General features: G+C 44.5%; 1 protein-coding gene across 5 annotated transcripts in view; it reads right to left on the bottom strand.

The window, feature by feature from the left end:
* DIP2B (disco interacting protein 2 homolog B) overlaps nt 1–13,036 on the bottom strand; it is a 68,780-nt gene extending 55,744 nt beyond the window's left edge. For all 5 annotated transcript variants that reach the window (XM_074853867.1, XM_074853868.1, XM_074853871.1 and 2 more), the window contains exon 1: nt 12,801–13,036. In XM_074853867.1, the coding sequence (XP_074709968.1) occupies nt 12,801–12,888 (88 nt within the window). In that variant the 5' untranslated portion in view covers nt 12,889–13,036. The remainder of the gene's footprint in view (nt 1–12,800) is intronic.
* Nucleotides 13,037–17,231: the final 4,195 nt, after the last annotated feature.

Below are 17,231 nucleotides of genomic sequence, written 5' to 3'. Positions count from 1 at the left end.
CACAGATACGATTGAGTATTTCACATTTAAAAGGTCTAAAAGCAAAAAACCCCAACCCTAGCCCAGAAATGCAGCCTGCAGAAGTCAAGCACTCAGCTACACAGACAGTGCTGTACCCAGCAGTCCCGCTGAGACTAGTGTAACAGCTTTAAATCACTCCAAAATCTCTTCATGCAGAGGAAAGGGAAATGGCAGAGCAGCGCAGATTTGAGAGGGAAAGTGTGCCCATTTCTCATTTGCTTGGCCGCACTGGTTTAAAATTGATGCTTATTTGACACTTGAGTTTGTCTCTGCTTTTTATTTCAGCACACAGCGAGCTGAGAATGAGGAATTTATCATATGGAGAAACCAGTCATGAGAGGCAGCCACCTTTCCCAGAGGTAAGGCAGCAGGGCCTGACCACTGGAGACATCTCCTTCCTTGTGATCAGAATGAAGTCACATACGGGCTCCGAGCAGTTCCATAAGAGACCGGTTTTGCAAGAGTTCTTGCGCAGAAGATACTTTCCTCATGGTTTAGTTTCAACAGATGGGTTAAGCACTACACTGACAGACCCACAGGATGAAAATCCTGAGAACTAAGCACAAGATCTTAGCACTCAAACACAACAGCCAGGGCCTAAAGAGCTAATGTAGACTGACATGCAAAAGTGTGCAATCATTTCCATGCGGCTGCCTTCATCTTCTTTACATATGAGGCCAAGAAAGCCCCTGGGGCTGTACTAGTGCCTAAATGGGCGCAGGTTTCCTTTAGTCTCTAACAAAGGCTTTAAGCAATTGGCAAGGCGCCCCAGCAGAGCTGCCTTCTTCCTTTTCATACGTGCCTCCATCCATAGATAACGCAGGGCGGCTTTGAATTTGCACCCTGCACAATCAGAGGTAAAGGATATCACAGGAAACCCAAGTCAGCTTTTCCCCTCCATGAGGTAACTCCCTGGAACAACCAGCAGAGTCTTTTTCATTTACGTATCTAACAGTATGTAACACTTAAATAGCAGACAATATGTTCAAAGCTCAAACATTAACTGGTTTAGTGAGTTAAGACGAGAGATGCTGTCTGCAATTGCTTGGGGCAGAATGCGCTGAAGGAGCAGAAATCTACCTTTCAACTAGGAATCTATGAAACAGCTTCAAACAATCCCTTTAAAACGTGGAAACAATCCAACAACTACTAGCTGATGCCAGTGTGACAATAACTCTTGGAGACTTTTTGTCACGTTTCACCCACAGAAAATCTAAGCTATTCTTAAATAGCTATTCTTGATAGCAGAATTAGAGAAAAAACCAGCTCTTACATCTCCCAGATCTCTCCACTTCACTAGCTCCTTTCATTCTTCCTTTCTTGGACTATTCTGCAGGCTATCCTCTCATGATGTCAAGTATTCAACAGCAATAGTGCTAATTTTTTTTAAGGCTGTCAGCTCCTCAATCGAGATCCCAAGACAGACCCGTGAGCAGCTGCACCAGCACAACCGAGAGGTTGTCACTGCACGGCAAGAGCAATAGAAAGTAGCAAACGCGCTCTAAGCCGCGCTGGTGCCAGATCTTTCATAACCTGAAGCCAAACTCAGTTCTAATAGAAGACTATTTACTCCTTCCCCAGTTCTTCATGCCAAGTCTTTCCTTTTATCCTTCTGCCCAAATAGTTCTGTCTCCGCTGGAGGAGGAGCGTGCCTGCAGTGCCGTACAACATGTCTGTGTCTTTCACACCATTTTATTGTTCACAGGAAGGTATTCTGTCATTTTAAACAAGGGAACATAAAGTGGTAATTATTTTCCGAAGAGAAGAGGCCAAGTTATGGCATCCTGCATGGCATGGAGAACTTTGTCACTATCATCTACCTTCATGTCCCCCTCTCACGTTGCTTTGATGAATCCTTTTAAATCTCCAGAATGTGAAAAAAATAGTGTCACCTGTGCTACAGACTCAACGTAGGTGAGAGCAAGCCGCTATACATAAGCCCCTGAAGTGCTGCCAGTACATGAACGTTTATTTCTACTTGGCTTTCCCCATCAGGTTCAACGTAAGAAATTATTTTCACATCCCAGGGAAATGAATGGATTGAATATCATGAGCTGTCACACTGCAACACTGATAAACCGAGAAGGATTACTGCAGGTAAGCGTGCGGAAGACAAATCTCTACAACTCTTCTGAGCCAGGGGATCACATGTCACAGGTCACATATAAAGCCCAAAGGAGAGCAGTCAGGACAAAAGAACAGTGCAAAGCAAATGGGACGTGTTTGGACAAGAACCAAAAAACAATCCCTAACCTCTGTTAAAAACCCCTTGGATTAGTGACAGGCACAGAGCAGACGAGACTGCGGGCCCCCCTTTGCAGGAGCTACAACGGAAGAATTAGAATCAGAGGAGGGAGGGAGGGAGGGAGAAGGGTCCAAATTTTCTTTTTTAAGTCTCATCTGAAAAACTGCTTCGTTCAGATTTATTAAAAATCAGCTTATCCACCACGAAAGAGGGAAGAGAGAGACACATGCTATTAGGTAGGTAATTACTTACTAAGACACATGACAGTAATCATAATACATCAAGTATGATTTTGCAAGATCCAAACACTTTTCCCGACAGCTTCCATGCTACAACAGATACTACTAAAAGTGTTTTACCAAAGCTTTGTACAATGAACAACCTTGCGAGACACAAAAGCCAAAGGGTAATTACATCTTCCTGTTTGCCGTTCTAGCCCGACACTTTTTTAAAGGCCTATTGCAAAAAGAATCGCCTTGAAAGCCTTCCAAGGCACCACCAACTCCAAGGTTTTGTATTTTTCTGATTTTGGGGAAATATGAGAGCAAATTAACTATTCTCTAGCACAGGCATCTGTGCCTCTGGTCAAAATTACTAAAACAACGTTCGTAATTCTTTAACACTAATGGTGACTAGCCCTACAGAATTTTTACATGCTGCAATTTTAAAACAGGACTTAACAAGTAAAGTGTATCAAACACAGGAATAACTAAACAGAACAGCAGTGTTTGTTCAAGGTTTCTAGGTGTGGCTGCAGCCAAGACATAATAGGATTATTTATATCTGACTCATTTGCTTTCTCTTCATCCATGATTCTCCCTATTTGGAACTCAATAATTGACTTTTTTCTACACCACAAGACTTTAAAAATTCAGAATATTTTTAAGAAGGCCTCGAGAATTTAAAGCAGAGAGGAGAAATTCCACCAGTACAGTTGGCTTATAGCAGTACGTGTTCCACTGAAACATACTACAGCTAAACTTCAGATTACCTGAACACGTAGAAGAACACGCGAACTCCCCGCACACTGCACAGACACCTGCTTGCCAGGTATCACACTGCATATTGCAGCCTCTTCCTTTGCAGGCGATAACGTGCCCGCACCTACGGAGCAGAGGGCTGAGGGTCAGAAGATCTCCGACCTGCGCCCGGCTCTGCTGCTGGTCTGTGTGACCCAGCAACTCGCCTCACCTCTGTGCATCTCGGCTTCCTGTCTGCGAACTGAAAATAACAGTACTTCCCCCTTTTCACTGTAGGCACTTCCAATCCAAAACTGCCTAACTATGGAGGTTTTCATTCCAATTACAATAAGAATTGTTCTTTTTTTTTAATCCACAAGGGATCACTTAAAAGTTTCTGCCCTAAGAATAAACACAGGTCTCAGTCTCAAAAAAACATTCACACAAGCACTTCGAGATCTACTTTTGCTAACCCAGGAGAGGCTTCAGGCTTGTGTTGTTCAGGATTTTCTTCAGGATTGCCACAAAAAAATAAAAAAAACTGTATCAAAATAATCTATAGTTTGGTTACCTCCAAATGCTGTCACTGCTCATGAAATGAAGGGTTCAGTATTTTTTTAAGAAACAAAGCTTACATTCCTAAAAGTTTAATCAATTGCCCTCTCTAGCTTGCCAAAGTTCACAGCTTTACAAAACGCAGAGCTGAGGCGCCTGTGCTCTCCAAGATGGAAAAGAGTAAGGTGCTAAGAGGTGAGAGTATCTTGAGCCAACACTGCTGCCAAAGGCTTTGTTATGAAACCAGGGCTGTAGTTCCTGAGGACGCACCAGAGGAACGTATCTGCCTTTCTCCAGCTCAGAGACACCGTACGCAGCCATCCAAAGCCGACTCTTCAGCAACTCCCTTCTCCTTCCCCATACACGAACACCGCTGCAAGAGGCTCTGCATTTAGCCAACTGAATGCCACCAGCACCTTGCTACAACCACCTCTACGGCACATGTAACGACCTTTTTTTTTTTAATGCTGGAAATGGAACACCTTTAATAGGCATTTTCCGCTTATATTCAATTAAAAAAAAAAAAAAGACAGCGTAGTTGAATAAGCTGCAGATCTGTTTATTCCTCTACCAGAGCCACTGAGGATCAAGGACCTTTTTATCTCCCACTCACATCACCTGACTCGGCTCTCCATCGCACGGTGAATAATCGCAGGCTGGAATTTGCCGTGTCACTTCCCAGCTCTTCGGAGTAACTCTCCTTCCCCTTACCACGGTGACAATGCACATTGTGAGCAGGAATGGCAGCTGCTGCTATGCAGCACAAACCCCTGCGAGCTACACATCTTCCCTTCTTGTCAGAAAGGCAAAGAGCGACCTTTTACAACTGTTTGTTAACTTTGCTCATACCTCTTTCTAGAAAGTAAGCAGAAAACTTCAAAGTGTCTTTGCCCTCCTCAGGGTTTCTTTTGGCTGGTCAGCTTATCTACGTGATCATTGTTTCCAGAGAAGCACACAAAGCTTCCACAGTGGGTAATTACAGCGAAAGGCGATGATGAAGACACAACCACTAGGCAAAGAAAACAGTCTTATCAGGACATCCATACTGACAGACATGCGCTCACCGCTGTTCTCGGTGAGCAAATTACAGTATTTCCAGAAATATTGAAATGGCTCTTCATGTCAAAGGTTAACCAGCGCCCTGAATGAAGAGTCGACGCGTTAAAGGGACGGGTGGGACAGCAGGCAACACAAACCCTGCTTTAACACATCCTCCCCGACTACCCTTTCTGGAGCAGTGGCCGCGCAGGTACGGAATGAAGTCACAGCCCAACACCCCACCCAGTCACCCCCAGTCCATCCCTGCGGCAATGGCTCATACGGAAAATTGTTAGTGGGGAAATACTTATTCTTAGCTTCCTGTACTGAAATTCAGCAGCTCGGCAGGAGGAGCTGGAGGCATCACATGAGGATCAATTCCCAGCGGCACAGCGGGCTTTGTCTGCACTACGGGGACGTGTGTGTGGCTGCAATGACAGCGGCGTCTTCCCTCAGGAGAGGCAGGGATAAAGCACAACTTCCTCCAGCAAATGACCTATGCTGCTCTCAGAGAAATTTATGATAAACTTGTACTAGAGGAACACCAACGTTGCTATTCCCAAATAAATTTTCTTAATGCAAAGTGAGCTACAATCTAGAGAGACAGGCAATCTACGCTTTGCAATCTAGGCTTTAGTACCAGTAATGGGACAGTTTAGTTCTCAAACTCCTTTAGGACTAAGGTAGAGGAACAACATCCCTGTTAAGAGGAAAAGACGGGAAAAACATCCCAACAATCCCTTTCCACTGCTGCACTTGAGACCTGATGTTTGACATTAGTCCTGATCCCAGAGGCAAAATGGGAGTGCTTTATCCACGCAGTTAGCCAGCTCCCACGGCTACAGCCATCCTAAATGGAATGCATTATTCCTGCATTAAAACATATGTTTTTCAAGGCAGCTAGCCATCCGGCTGTTCTGAGAGAGAGATTACAGAAGACCTAATTTTATCAGGCAGGGATACAATCCTCCTGGTTGTTTTTGCTCCCTAGGGACATGGAGCTGGTGAAAGGAGGTTGCCTGACTGCTGGGGAACAATTCTGAGAGGCTCAGTTGCTGATCACTGAGGCAGTAACTCGCATCCTGGGTTCACAAAATATACTAATGTATGCCCCGTAGGCTCCGTGGGCTCCCATCCCCATGGAATTCAAAGTCCAGAAAGACCTAGTTTGTATCAGCAATTCTCAAGTCAACAAGAATTAGATAAAGTTTATGTTGGCAGAGAAGTGCTAAAACTTTAAGCAAGCTTTTTTTTTTTTTTTCTTTTTCTTTTATTCCGCTTAAGTTACGCTAAACAAAACAAGGCATTTGCTCACAAGAGCAGCAAGGAAAGTTAAGTTACTATTACATTGACTATCCTTGGTATTTACATCATCTCTCCTGCCTGTTTATTGGAAGTGGTGTTTCAGAAACTCTCAGCTTCGAAGTTTCAAAAAAAAAATGCAAGCTGATAGAAATAGGCATTTTACTCAAAAAATAGCCAGGGAAGAGTAACAACCCAGCACTGGCAAACATTATTCAGAATGAGAAATACAGGTGTGAGGCTCTTCCCAAGACTTTTCATCAAAATGTAATGGGAAAATTCGTGTAGCAGATGGAATGCTGCTGCCTGCAGAGCATCCGTTAGCTATAAATCACTGTTTCCTCACACATGGTGCAAATTTAAGAGTCTTCTCTTCTAATTAATAGAATGAGACATCCTGGCTTGGTGACTCTTCCCTGATATCATAAGCTCTAAGAAAAATTTTGGATTGAATCAACCTCAACAGAGAAGTGCTTCAATTCCTCTATTAATCCGGGTCCAAAAAGCAGCTGAGCAACTGACTGAAAGATTCAGGAAATGCTTGTTATAACTCTGTGACACACAGTTTAAAAACCATTCTAAGAAATTATCTGAACATTGTACTTGAAACAAATGAAAACAGGATACTGTTCAGCTTCTGCTTGCACCTCTGGGACTTCTCACCATTAGTTCACTCTTTGGCTTCTGAAACTTGGCCACTGAACAAACATGATAAATCCAATGAATAGAAACCTTCACGACAAAAACTAATCAGAGAGAGGGAATCAGGAAGGAACCCATCACCCTTTCCACAACGTTACCAATGAACTAGAAACACGAGGGGTTCTCCATGTACATACTTTCCTATGGAGCTCCAAGTATTGGCTACTTGGATGTATGTTTGAAAGACGAGCGATCCAGCTCCACGCAGTTCTAGCTACCATCCATCACATTTACTACTTAATATTTCATGCTACAGACTTTAAAATAGAAAACTGAAGATCAGTTAACTAGGACACCACAAAAGGAACACCAAATGCGGCTTTAGCGCAGAGGTGTCAGGCTAACAGGTCTGATTAACATTTCCAGCCCGAGTATCCAGCTGAAATGGCAAATATCACCCATACTGGAAGTAGTAAGAATAAGACAACAAACCAGGAATCATTGCTACCAGATGTCCCCTCCACCCAACTGAGGAAAACTGGTTCTAACTCCAGCAAAGCTTCAGAGAAGCAATCAGGGAGGAGGTGGAGGCCTCTCTGTAAAGCCTCTAATTTCCTCCTCCCCCCAAGGCGAAGGGTCGGAGCTGCAGCTTTTAAAAATAGCCCCAAACTCACTCATCATTTCCTAAATATGAAAGAGACAACACAAAAATATGCACATTCCTTAACTCGCCTGGTCATTCTTTACTATACCAGCCTGGATGCTCCAACCACCTTCCTTTTCTTCATCATATTTACATGCTTCAATCATGTACCAAGAGTAAATCTACTCCCACTCACAGCAGCCAAAATATTTCTTTCAGAATTTGCGTTTAACTCACTCTCTCCAAGCCATTAATCGTTTAAATCATCCTGCTTTGACCATCTGCACAGTGTAAATTCGTGATCATCTTACGGACGTTCTGTTTGATGCACTGGCCACAGATTTGTTACTTTGCTCCTCTTGATCATGACTCGAGTTGTATTTCCTTTTCCTGTGAGACACAGACATCGCAGGGAACCCATGTGCTACCATGCTTGCATCACTTTTTCCTGCATTGTAAGACTTAAGAAAATACAGTATCATCTGAAGTGAAGGCTCTTATCAGAATCTTTGTAAAGCCAAACAAGGCAGGAATGATCACCTCGGAATTTGCGTAAACAGCTCTCCACGACATGCTGCAAAAGGGTTTTTATGCATTTCAAAGCACAGCCTCAGACCTGTACCTTTGTTGGCTGCGTACAGAAAGACTGTGTCAAAGCCATACAGAGATTTCTCAGCAGATTTGGTACCCATCAGCTCTCAGTCCTGCAGGTAAATTAAGGAAGCAACATAAAAGCTTTCCCATTACCAGTTTTGCCTAATGCAAGACTTGTGGGTGAGATGCTGCATAAATGCACAAAAACCACCTGTAAGTCCTGCTAGCTACAAGACAATCAGATCCGACTTGCTCATGTTCATAAGCTCTTCTTCAAGCCTTTCTGTGCTATAGCCACAGTTCTGCTCTGAATAGCAGGGAAGAAACTGAAGTGAAACCCTTCTGCTCACTCAGCAAAATCCACACAGCCAGTCCTTACTCGGGCAATTACTTCCTTTGACTCTAATCTATTTAAATTCTGTGCTTCAGCTACTTAATCTATAAAAAAGATCCTCACCTACTTTGATAGGTGGCTGGCAATCAAAGAATGAAAACTGAAACGCACAATTTTTGAAAGAACAGAAAAATACCACGATTCCATAGGAAATTTTCGAGCCAAACAAAATAAAGACTCTACCCACTTGCTTGAGTCAACATGTTTTCTTCCAGTAAGGTTCTATCCTATTTGGCTGGCCTTCAGTCCTGGGTTTCAACTGTTTTGCTGATACTACTTTTTCCACACATGCCACCATCCTTGCTATTTCTTCAGCTTCTGAAAATCCTAACCCAGAGCTTTCCTCCGCAGACAGAGCCTCGATTCTTCAGTAAGAGACAATCAGCTTTAGAAGGAACAAACACAGGTGCATGAAGCCATTCACAGCAACACCCACACAAAATCACAAACCAGACAGCCAAATGTATGTTTAACCAGAAAAGTAAACAGAAACCAGCTCCTTCTGTACATGAAGCAAGAGCAGTGACATGATAACCCTTCACATAACCCAGAAGCAACTAAAATTATGTTCAAGGCCTGATGCTAACAGGGGAATTCCTCCTTACTGCGGGGTGGAGTTCCCCCCTCCCCTTACCTCATACTTTCATGGATATCACAAGCTGAAGTTCGCTCCTTTACCAGTTAAAAACATCCGACAAGACAGAAACCGTAGTCAAACAAAAGAAGAGCAGCCAAATAAGCTCTTTATGAGCGTGCTTAACCCTCCTGGAGACAGCGCGCCCTGGGAGGCAGCTGTCCTGCTCTCAGAGCAAAAGCTCTCGTGGCACCACCTCTACGTCGTACCGAGAGAACGAGCTTTACCGCACAGGCAGCACGATGGTCTCACAACGTGCTCTGTACAAAACCAGCCCACCGAAGGGGCTTCAATAGAACCTTCGAATCTGGCTGTTCCAGAGTGTGTCAGCTCTAACGACGCAGCTGTGATGAGGTGAACGTGAGAGGAGCTGCTTGAAAATTTCACCCACCTATTAGAGCACCAAGACATCCCCAAGCTGAGTGCTGAAGTGCTTTAAAACTAACGTTTTCAGCTGAATACTGGACAAATTCAGACATCTACCTGCAGCACACACTGCAAACATTTTAAGAAACAGCATCATGTAGTGGATACAAAGTCACCTTCACACACAGCTGCAGTTCAACCCCAAAGGCGTAAAACTGAGCTCCCTTACTTACAGAAACCTGAAAATGGGGGTAAAAATCTTCTTTGAATATCCCTGGCACTTTAACTCATTAAAAAGAGGCAGATGCAAATACAAAGACAGCCCTTCCCATCATTAGTGATGCATAATGTGGGTGTTACTGACAGATGAAGAAAAGCACTAGAAAGAAAAAAAACCCAAAAGTGAGAAAAGAAGGAAAATATGAGTAATGAGCAGGTTCCAGGTTTCACACAGTTCCATGACCCAATTCACTGCTTATATACAGTTACTGTCATTTTAACATTTTTACTGAGGGGCAACAACACTGATCCCTTCTGTAAAGGAATGAGATGTCTCAAAGTGTGATGTTTAAGATTTGGGTGTAATTACTTCACATTGACAGAAGACAACTAAATTCTTATTTACACTTAGAAATGAGTTAGACTCAAATCTGGCTGAGGCCAAATAAAGATACACAATAAAAGACTAAAAAAATAGAGAAATGCAATTTCTGTTAATTAATAAACAATTACTGTTTCCTGAAACACATGCCACTATTTTGCTTAGGCATTTTAAGTGTTCTCAGGCATGGGACTACTGTTACCTCCCCGCTGACCACAAGGCTCAGCAAGGAGTAACCCAGGGATGGCAGAGGTATAATTAGTCCTGTTGCTCTGTCCGCACAGATTGCTCCTGAAGAAAGTCTCACGGCTCACCACTGCAAACTATGATTTCTATTTTAAGCATACATTAAACTAATCCTGCTCCACTTTGCATCCTACTTGCTGACACAGCATCTTTCACAAGCACAACGCCAGATAAGATTTTAATACTCTATTTCCCCCATATTGTTATAAATTCTCTGCACTGTGGTGGTTAGTGGTAACACAGCCCTGCCTAAAACTCACTGTGAGGCTCCGCACACAACTTGTTTCTGCTCCCAGCCTGCAGCCTCCCGCATCTGAAGGCGCCTTCCAAGCAGCGCTCGGGTTCCCCTCACCGTAAGATCCCACGCTGAGGACAGAGCAATCGCCCAGTTCCTGCTGTCAGGGACCCCGGGCTACCTGTGTGAACCTGCTGCAGGTGCAGTTCCTCTCCTGCTCCAGAAGCGAGGTGTTCTCACCCAGAAAACCCGACAGAAACATTTACATAGTAAACAGTCAAGCCTAGAGACAAATAAAGCTGCAACAAAGGGGTGGGAAAAAAAGGATCAAGTGTTCTTGTCCGAGCAACGACTAATCAGTTAAACACGAAGCACTACTGCCATTTTTAACCAAATGCTCCTATTCAATATTGTTTATTATAAACAGTCCCTAGTTATATTCAGTTGAACAATGCACACATACGCCTTAAAATCTTTAAGCTTAAGCCTCAAACTAGGGCGTATTTTTCAAGAACTATACAATGACATTACCTCACTGACTCACTCGGCTCCTTTACAGGTCAGACCTCAGTTATCTCAGCTGCAAGATACTGTCGAATGTTTCCAAGAGCTTGGGGACACAGTCACACAGAATTCTTTGTACTCATGGTTTTTTGATAGAAAAAGTGATTTGTACAAACAAATCCTCAATATGCGTGTTAAGAAATCTGAGTATTAAATCCACAGAGGCGCAGTGGATTTAATATTCAGAGAATTACTTACATAACATAGAAAACTTCACTCTACAGCACTGAAGTTTTAGCTGTTTGAGAAGCTTGTTAAAGATTAGCATGATGTCACAGATTCTAGCAAAAGGATTTTTCTTTCTTAAAGTTTGCAATACTATATATTACAGGGTCAAACTATAACGGGCTTTCAGTACCGCAAGAAAGAGGTTTCAGAAAATACAAACAAATGCTTAAAACATTTAGCAAGTTCTTAAAAAACATAAAAAGTTATTTCATATTGCATTTTGAGCAACACAAGAGAACGTTCTTCAATTCTTTGTTATCGTGGAGTACCCAAAACCAAACACCAGATAGCATTATCACTTTAGTTAAATGTTTACAGAAAGTATATCTGAAAAACATTTGACAAAAAATTCCCCTCAAAACCAGCTCTCATTAGAAGTTTAACTACAAACAACCTGTGTTCAGAAAGCACTACCACGGCCTTTTCATCTGGCAAAATATTGAGCACTGAACAGCAATGTGGGCAGTGGGGGCTGAGAGCACCCAGGGGGGGCCAAGAGCACCCAGCGGGGGCCGAGAGCACCCAGCGCAGTGAATGAATTCCTAATCTTCAAAATAGTAAATAGGTCTCCTGATACACTGCATGTTCTGGGACACAGCGACAGAGTAAAGATGTTACTGCAACCCGATTTCTCATAAATTTTAATGCTAAGAGACAGATTATTGCAACCATGCAGCAAGCCCTCCCGAGAAGCCACTGGTTATGGCATCAAGTTCTGCACCCTGATGGAGGGAAGCAACGTAAAGATACGCAAAACAGAGCTACCTGCTCTGCAACCTTCACCCTCTGCCTCAGATTCATCCCTCGCCCTCCGGCTTCACAAGGGAACTTTACAACAAAGCTATAGGCAGAAGAGCATTTTAAGCACTAGGAAACAAAGACATACCCATGCAAAAAAGGAAACAAAAAAAAGCGCATGCTCTGTCCCGATTATAGCCACGCAAAAGAACTTACTCAGAAGTGGAAAGAACACCGGGCAGGTCTTCATTGTGTAGCCAAAGTTCCTCGTCTCCCCCACCCCCGGCCCGCTGGCTGTCCCCAGAGCCTCCCCCTCCCACTCGCCATCCTCGGCTCAGAAACTACAGAAAAGAGGCCACCAGAAGGAAACCCCTCCCGAGGGGGATCACCCCCGGCGAGCCAAGGGTCCCCCCCCGCACTCATCGCCCCCCCCAGACACAACCCCCGCCGCAGGCAGGGCTCTTCCTCCCCACACGCCGGCCCCCTCACACTCGCACCCCCGAGCCTCATTCAACCCCCTCACTCCCGGCCGCCTCACACGGAGCCTCTCGACGCCCCTCACACACCCCCCCCCGCCCCCGGCCCCCTCACAGCCCCCTCACGCACCCCGGGCCTCCTCCCCCACAAACCCGCGTCAAGCCTCGCTCCCCCCCGCCGCCTCCCGCCCCCCGCACACGGAGGCTCCCCACGCCCGGGCCGCGGGAGGCCGTGGCGGCCGGGCCGGCGCCCCGAGGGGAGGGCAGGGCAGGGCAGGGCAGGGCTGGCGGGCTCCCGGCGCGGCCCGGCGCTCCTCACCTTCGGAGAGCTCCAGCTCCAGCTCGGCCAGCTGCTCGCGGACCTCGCGGGGCAGCGAGGAGACACCCGCGGCCGCCGGTTCGGCCATGGCGGGCGGAGGGGAAGAGGGAAGGGGAGGAAAGGGGAAGGCAAAGAGCGGCCGCCGGCTCGGCGCGGCTCCGGCTCAGCGCCGGGGGCTCCGGATCGCGGGCGCAGCGGGAGCGGCCGCCACCTCCGCCATGCTGAGCCCCAGCGCCGCCGTCACGTGACGGGGGCGGGGCGCGCGCCTCGCCTCAGCGCCGCCGCGCGCCCCCCCGCGGCCTGGGCCCGCGCCGCAGCCTCGGCGGGCCCGAGCCCCTCGGCGGGCCCACGAGGCCCCCGGGCGGGCCCACGAGCCCCCGGCGCTCCCCCGGGCCAGGCCGCCCCTCGCCCCAAGGGTGACGAAGCCTCGGCGCGGGGCAGGGAAGAGCCGCCGGCCCCCCCGGCCGGGTCAGGCGCAGCTGAAAACGCCCCACAGAAACCCCAGCGGCGTTTTCCGTGGGTCCCGTTTGAAGTTTTACCTCAGACTCGGCTCCTGGGGGCGGGCGGAGAGGGGGGGGGGGGGTGGGGGTGGGCTCCGGGATCAGCTCCCCAGCACAGGGAACCCCGGGGCCGATCATCACCACAACAGCAACACACGCAATTAAGAGCTTGGGATTTTTTGGTGTTTGTTTTTGTTGGTTTTTTTTTTTTTTTTCTTTTAAATCAGCTTTATTTTTCTAACTGTTATTTCAATTTCCCATAGCACCTTGGCAATGTCAAAAACAAATACAAATACATGTATTATCATTTTAACATTTAAAGCATGAACCTACTTTACACAAATTCTGTTTTGGACAGTTTTGACAACAGGAATATACCAGAACAGACAAAGTCTAGAAGCCAGATAGGTTGCTTTTTTCTCCTTTCACTGAAGCCCTACCACTTTGAAGAGAGATCATAAATGCCAAGGGGAAGCTGGATTCATCCGGGAGGAACAAGATGTCTGTAGTAACTTGAGCTCAATATATTATCTGAATATTTTGTATTCTATAAAAATTAGAACAAAAACCATTTATGCACAGTCTGTTTACATTTGAAGTTGCATTTTTGGAAACTGTATCCATAACTGAAGCTCCATAAAAATAAACCTCTGGTTCTTAAATATAAAATTTTAAAGTTGTTACAGGTTAGTTTGCAGATGGATTTTTCAGAAATAAGTTGCTTTAACTCCATTTCAAGTCCTCCCAACTGTACATTAAAAACAGACTCAGTTAACCTCTTGGAGTGCCTGTGCTAAAGGCACCGAAGAGACGAGCCAACTAAAATACTACAACAAACCAAAATTATGTACCATCCTAAAGGAAGCTCAGACTATAGGTAATATATACACACAAAGAAGAGCATGATAAATCATTCAGATTAATGGCAACAATCTTATGTTTCAGAAGGAAATATCAAAATTAGAAACAAAAATTCTATTGCATATCTGTAGTAATCAAGGATTTACAAAAAAACTTATCAGAAGCAATTTCCCCCCGAAGTGCATTTCTGTTGCATCGTCTGTAATACAATGGCGCATTTTACAAATTTAAAATATCATCTGTACATACCAGATATTTGACCCCAGGTGAACAGTCACTTGGGTAACAGTAAAAATAGCGGACATTTTCAAGACAATTAAGCTGATATTGACAAAGTAGTAAGGCCATAGCTATTTAACTACAGTAAAGCATTGATTAAGTCACTTATTTGCTACTGATCTGCCACAGTATCATCTTTCTCTTCTGGTTAATAGAGTGGGTTACTTTTTTTTCTTTTTTCTTTTTTTTTTTTTTTAAACCTACTGCTAAAACTGCACCATCATACTGTGCCAGGCTAACTTTTTTTAAAAAACAAAGATAGCAGGAATGTAAGATACTATAAAACTAACTTAATTTTAGAAATCAAAAGAAAAAACTTTTTGCACTTTTAATTTTACTATCACATGCAAATAATTATTTCTCTTTTCACTCCCCAGCAGAAGTACAAGAGAGTGGCCCAATCTTTTCCATGCACAATAATTTGGAAAAGAACTTAACTGGGGAAGTATACTTCTGTAGCTAACAAAAGTCAACAACTCTAAAAACAAGTCACAGTTCATAAAACTGAAAGTTACGTGTGATTTGCACCTTCTGGTATTTAATATCAGCAGAGTAGGAAAATTTGTCTTTACATCATGTGGTAAGCTACCAAGAAGGAACCACGGAGCGCACGCTGAGCATCGCTGACGAGCAGGGGACAGCTTCACCTCCGCCGATAAAACGCTACAGCCGGGATGAGGGGGGTGAGCTGCACCAGCCGCCAGCCTGGCTCCAACCCACCGCCGCGGCCCCGGCTCCCCCAGACTGTCCCAGCAGGCAAACCCGGCGGGCAGAGCCCCAGCAGCTCGCCCGAGCCCGCTGCGGGGATGAGAATGGAGCAGCTAGCCCGTCTACGTTGGACGTTTGCCATGCAATACAAGTACTGCAGGAGAACTTGCACACAAAACTATGGTTTTCACAGCCTTTATATTTACTTGGTTATCTCCCCACACACACAAAAGATTCAGAAAGGAAAAAAAACCAAACAAACCCAAAAACCACAGTTATAAATGGCAGCGGGGGAGGGGGGAGAAGGGAATCGCTAATGTTAAATCCTTGCACGCAGGTATTAAATAAATAACGATGAGCGCCCTAATCTGGGAAAAGTTTGAATATGCTGGAAAAAGCCAACAGGTTTACAGACTTATTTGCAGACACTGTACAAGAGCCATAATCTGCTGCTGGAAAACGCACACCCAGGACAGACAAAGCATCCTCTCCACGGTCAAGTTTTTCCAATCACCTTACAAGAAAGATTGAACTGCGGTTATTTATTTCTTTTTTCCACATCTAATAAATGAAGAAGTTACATTTCACAACTGTTAAAAATTCAGATACTTTCAGCACTACAAAAGTTATTCTACGTGCTGCACTGAGCGCGGACGCCTGCGTGGATCAGGATCAGCATGTCGCCTCCAGCACGGGGGCCAGAGACCATCGGCTGCACGAGCCTCTCCCCAAAAAACTCCCCTGAACACGCGGCTCGCGGCAGCCACGGGCACCCCAGCACCCACCCGGCTCCGCAGCGACAGTGCCCATCTACCCTAAACGTCTGTGACTATCACACAGGTTCGTTTTTTCCAGTTTGACCGCAGTATTTTTTTTTTTTATAGCCTTTAAAACGATTTCAAATTAACTCTGAATTCACTGCATTTCAGAACTTTAACACTTTTAAATAGTTAAACTTCTCTATCATTCCAACAAATGTAGCATTATCAAAATAAATGGAGAAGGGTTCTGTAAGCATCCCTAAACTGTAGATGTGATCAACGATTTTTTTTACTAAATTAAAAAAAACCTCCCAAACCCAGTACAGGTAGTTTAAAAGTGAATAATGATTTTGGTTTTTTTTATATATATATATATGTATATATATAACATGCGTAGAAATGAACAGTTAACTGCATAAATACATTATATTGTGTTATGAATCAAATCAAAGCAATTGCCAAGCTGAATAATAAGTTAGAGAAATGACAACTCTGGCTTTATATATATATTTATAAAAATAGATATGAGTGTTCTCAAAGCAGTTGATAGAGAATGCCTACTGAGTAAGAAGTCGCCAAGGGTTATCTGGCTAAGAAATCAGAAGATGAAAATTTTCACAGTTATTTTAACTGCCACTTACATTCATTCTAATGGCAACACTAGCATATATTACTAAGATGTTTACGGTATATATCACAATTGAGTTTTCCAGTGTTCACAACTTACGACTTTAAATTTGTACACTTGCTATTCACTAAAAAAAAAGAGAAAAAAAAAAAGGTGTGATTCTTACTGCTGGAAGCTACTTTTCCCTAACACTTTATACAGAACTTTGAACCCTGGCATGCTGATTTTGGCAGATTAATGCACTGAATTTTCTTATTTCGGTCATTACGGTAATCACCTTTAAACTTAACCACTTACTACACAATAGTGTTGCAAATTTAGTCAGCATACACCGAGGCAAGATGCTACCTCTCAAGTAGCTTCTCTGAACATGAGGGGTTTTGTTTAACTCTTCACCTTTAGTTCCACTTTAAACAGTTTTAAAAAAAGTCAGTTGCTACTACATCAGCTGTAAACAGTGAGTTCCCAGTACATATAAACCCTGATTTCTAGTACACAGCGTCCAACACCCTACTCCAGAACACAAAGATAGGTCAGTTATGTAGGGAACCCAGCCCTGTCTCTGGTTTGCTAGTCGCTCAAAGAGACGTCGGCTCAACCCCGGCGGGGCACACAGACCTCTGCGCCGAGTTCCCGTCTGCAAGGCAGAATTCCGCATCTGCAGCTGGAATTCCAGGCTCTTCACTCGTGCAGC

This window comes from Strix uralensis, chromosome 33, assembly GCF_047716275.1.
Source record: "Strix uralensis isolate ZFMK-TIS-50842 chromosome 33, bStrUra1, whole genome shotgun sequence".
NCBI classification, from domain to species: domain Eukaryota; kingdom Metazoa; phylum Chordata; class Aves; order Strigiformes; family Strigidae; genus Strix; species Strix uralensis.
Note: the sequence above shows the minus strand (reverse complement) of the source record. Positions and strands in the feature narration are given on the sequence as shown.